Source organism: Pygoscelis adeliae, unplaced genomic scaffold (genome assembly GCF_000699105.1).
Source record: "Pygoscelis adeliae isolate BGI_AS28 unplaced genomic scaffold, ASM69910v1 Scaffold591, whole genome shotgun sequence".
In the NCBI taxonomy this organism is placed as follows: Eukaryota; Metazoa; Chordata; class Aves; order Sphenisciformes; family Spheniscidae; genus Pygoscelis; species Pygoscelis adeliae.
The window spans coordinates 289,077-291,430 of NW_008824069.1; the positions used below are offsets into that span (position 1 = coordinate 289,077).

At 62.7% G+C, this 2,354-nt stretch overlaps 1 protein-coding gene across 1 annotated transcript in view; it reads left to right on the forward strand.

The window, feature by feature from the left end:
* The window catches only part of STAT6 (signal transducer and activator of transcription 6, interleukin-4 induced), an 8,421-nt gene that overhangs the window by 5,531 nt on the left and 536 nt on the right, over positions 1-2,354 (forward strand). Inside the window, exons 12-19 of the mRNA XM_009334170.1 lie at positions 44-250; positions 327-421; positions 539-675; positions 795-941; positions 1,167-1,236; positions 1,572-1,697; positions 1,832-1,936; positions 2,053-2,133. Of these exons, the coding sequence (XP_009332445.1) occupies positions 44-250; positions 327-421; positions 539-675; positions 795-941; positions 1,167-1,236; positions 1,572-1,697; positions 1,832-1,936; positions 2,053-2,133 (968 nt within the window). The remainder of the gene's footprint in view (positions 1-43; positions 251-326; positions 422-538; positions 676-794; positions 942-1,166; positions 1,237-1,571; positions 1,698-1,831; positions 1,937-2,052; positions 2,134-2,354) is intronic.

The window sequence follows — 2,354 nt, forward strand, 5'->3', positions numbered from 1 at the left end:
AGCGGGTGAGCTGCTGTCCTGATGCTGTCTGGCCCTGCCACAGGACCGGGTGCCCTTCGTGGTGGCCGAGCGGGTGCCCTGGGAAAAGATGTGCGATACGCTGAACCTGAAGTTCATGGCGGAGGTGCAGACCACCAAGGGGCTTCTCAAGGAGCACTACTTCTTCCTGGCCCAGAAGATCTTTAACGACCACAGCGCTAGCCTCGAGGACTTCCAGAGCCGCAGCGTCTCCTGGGCCCAGTTCAACAAGGTTACTGGGAGGGCTGGCCAGGGTGGGCAGGGGCCTGCATGGCCCTGGGGAGCCTCACACCCTCTCTCTGCCCCAGGAGATCCTGCCTGGTCGGGGATTCACCTTCTGGCAGTGGTTTGATGGAGTCCTCGACCTCACCAAGAGATGCCTCAAAAGCTACTGGTCAGACAGGTAAGTGCCTAGGGGCCAAGCAGGTTTTCACAGCTGCTCCAGGGCCAGACCTGGGGAGTCCTGGTCCCACCCCTCCACCCTGGCGCTGGCCCACTCTCCGTCTGTCCATCACTCTAGGCTCATCATTGGCTTCATCAGCAAGCAGTATGTCTGCAAGCTCCTGAGCACGGAGCCTGACGGGACCTTCCTGCTCCGCTTCAGTGACTCAGAGATTGGGGGTGTCACTATTGCTCACGTCATTCGGGGCAAGGATGGTGAGATGGGGGGACAGCGTCTGCTCTCAGTGCTGTGAAGGGGAGGTGTCATTGTGGCCTGGGGACATCAGGCGTAATGGGGACCAGGCAATGGAGCCCTGTGCCGTGTCTCCCGACAGGGTCCAGCCAGGTGGAGAACATCCAGCCCTTCTCTGCCAAGGACCTGTCCATCCGGTCCCTCGGCGACCGCATCCGCGACCTAGGGCAGCTCCGCAACCTCTACCCCAACACCCCCAAGGACCAGGCGTTCGGGAGTCACTACAACAGTGAGTGGGTGGGAGCAGACATGGGCTCTGGGCTTCACATCTGCCTCCCCAGCAATGCCGTGGGGAGAAGCAGGGGAGGGGTTTGGAGGGAAGAGGGGTTTGGGTTTCACCCATGTCCTGCTGGCCCCAAAGCTTGCAGGGGCGGCCAGTGCTGGCAAAGAGGGTTGGCACAGCATGGCCCTGTGCTGGGGTGGTGGTTCATGGATGCTTCTCCTCTCCGAGCAGAAGAGCAGACGGGCAAGGACGGCCGGGGCTATGTCTCCACCGCCATCAAGATGACAGTGGAAAGTGAAAGGTGGGTGTGCGTGCAAGGCCATGGCTGTGCCAGAGGTGTGTGCACAGGCGCTGCCCTCTGCGGGGCCGAGCTGCACCAGGCCAGGTCTTGCACAGACCTCGCTGGGCTGGCCCGCACATCGCTGCTGGGCAGGGGGATTTCTGAACGGGCAAAATGGGTATGTGCTTGTGAGTGAGGAATCCCCCATTGGGTATCCCGAGCTGCAGTGGAGCATGTCTGTGAGCGCACCCCCTTCTCCGTGAGCAAGCACTGACTTGCACATGCACCTCTTCGGAAGCTGGACCTTGCAGTGTGCGAGTCCTGCCTGTGCTGATGGGGATGATGTACTTTTGCAGGGACCAGCAGCCCCAGAGCGCTGCAGGGGGCCCCTCCGAGGCCCCCCAGGCTCAGATGTTCAGCCTGCCCGTGCTGCAGCCTGAGCTGCACCCAGAGAGCCTGCAGTCAGTGCTCAGCCCTATCTGGTGAGTGCCCGGCTCTGTGCCTGGCCATACCCTGGGCAGAGGCAGACCTGCTCTGTCGGGCATGTGCTGGGGTGGGAGGGGACTGTGGTGGAGAACACCCTCAGATGCTAACCCCTCCGTGTCTGTGCTTGTAGCCCCCCTGCTCCCTTCTGCCCCCAGCCCGTCCCCACAGGCTACCCTGCAGGTGAGAGCGACATCAACATGATGGTCTCTGACAACCTCAGGTCTTCCTTCCCCAGGTAGGAGTGGTGGCGGTTCAGGGCAGGGGGCAGGGTGGGCCCCCCACTGCCCACAGGCATGGCCAGGGTGTGTTTCACCCACCTCTAAGTGCTTCTGCTCCTCCTCCTCCCTGCAGCACATCACCGATGCTCTCACCGTCCCTGGTCGTAGACCCTGCGCTGCCCCGCTGCCAAGACCTTGCCTTCAGGAACCCCTTGTAAGACCTGACACGTGGCTGGAGAGGAGCACCCTGCCCTGCCCCCCATTCTCCCGACCACCCCGGGGCGAGCAGACCTGGAGGGGCCTTCCCCAGCTGACCAGTGCTCTGCACTACTGATGCTCCCTACAAGGAGGCCCACCCCAGCCCCCCGACAAACCAAGCACCTCCCTCCTATGCCTTGGGGCTAGCAAGCACCCTGGGGGCAGGGAGGTACGCTA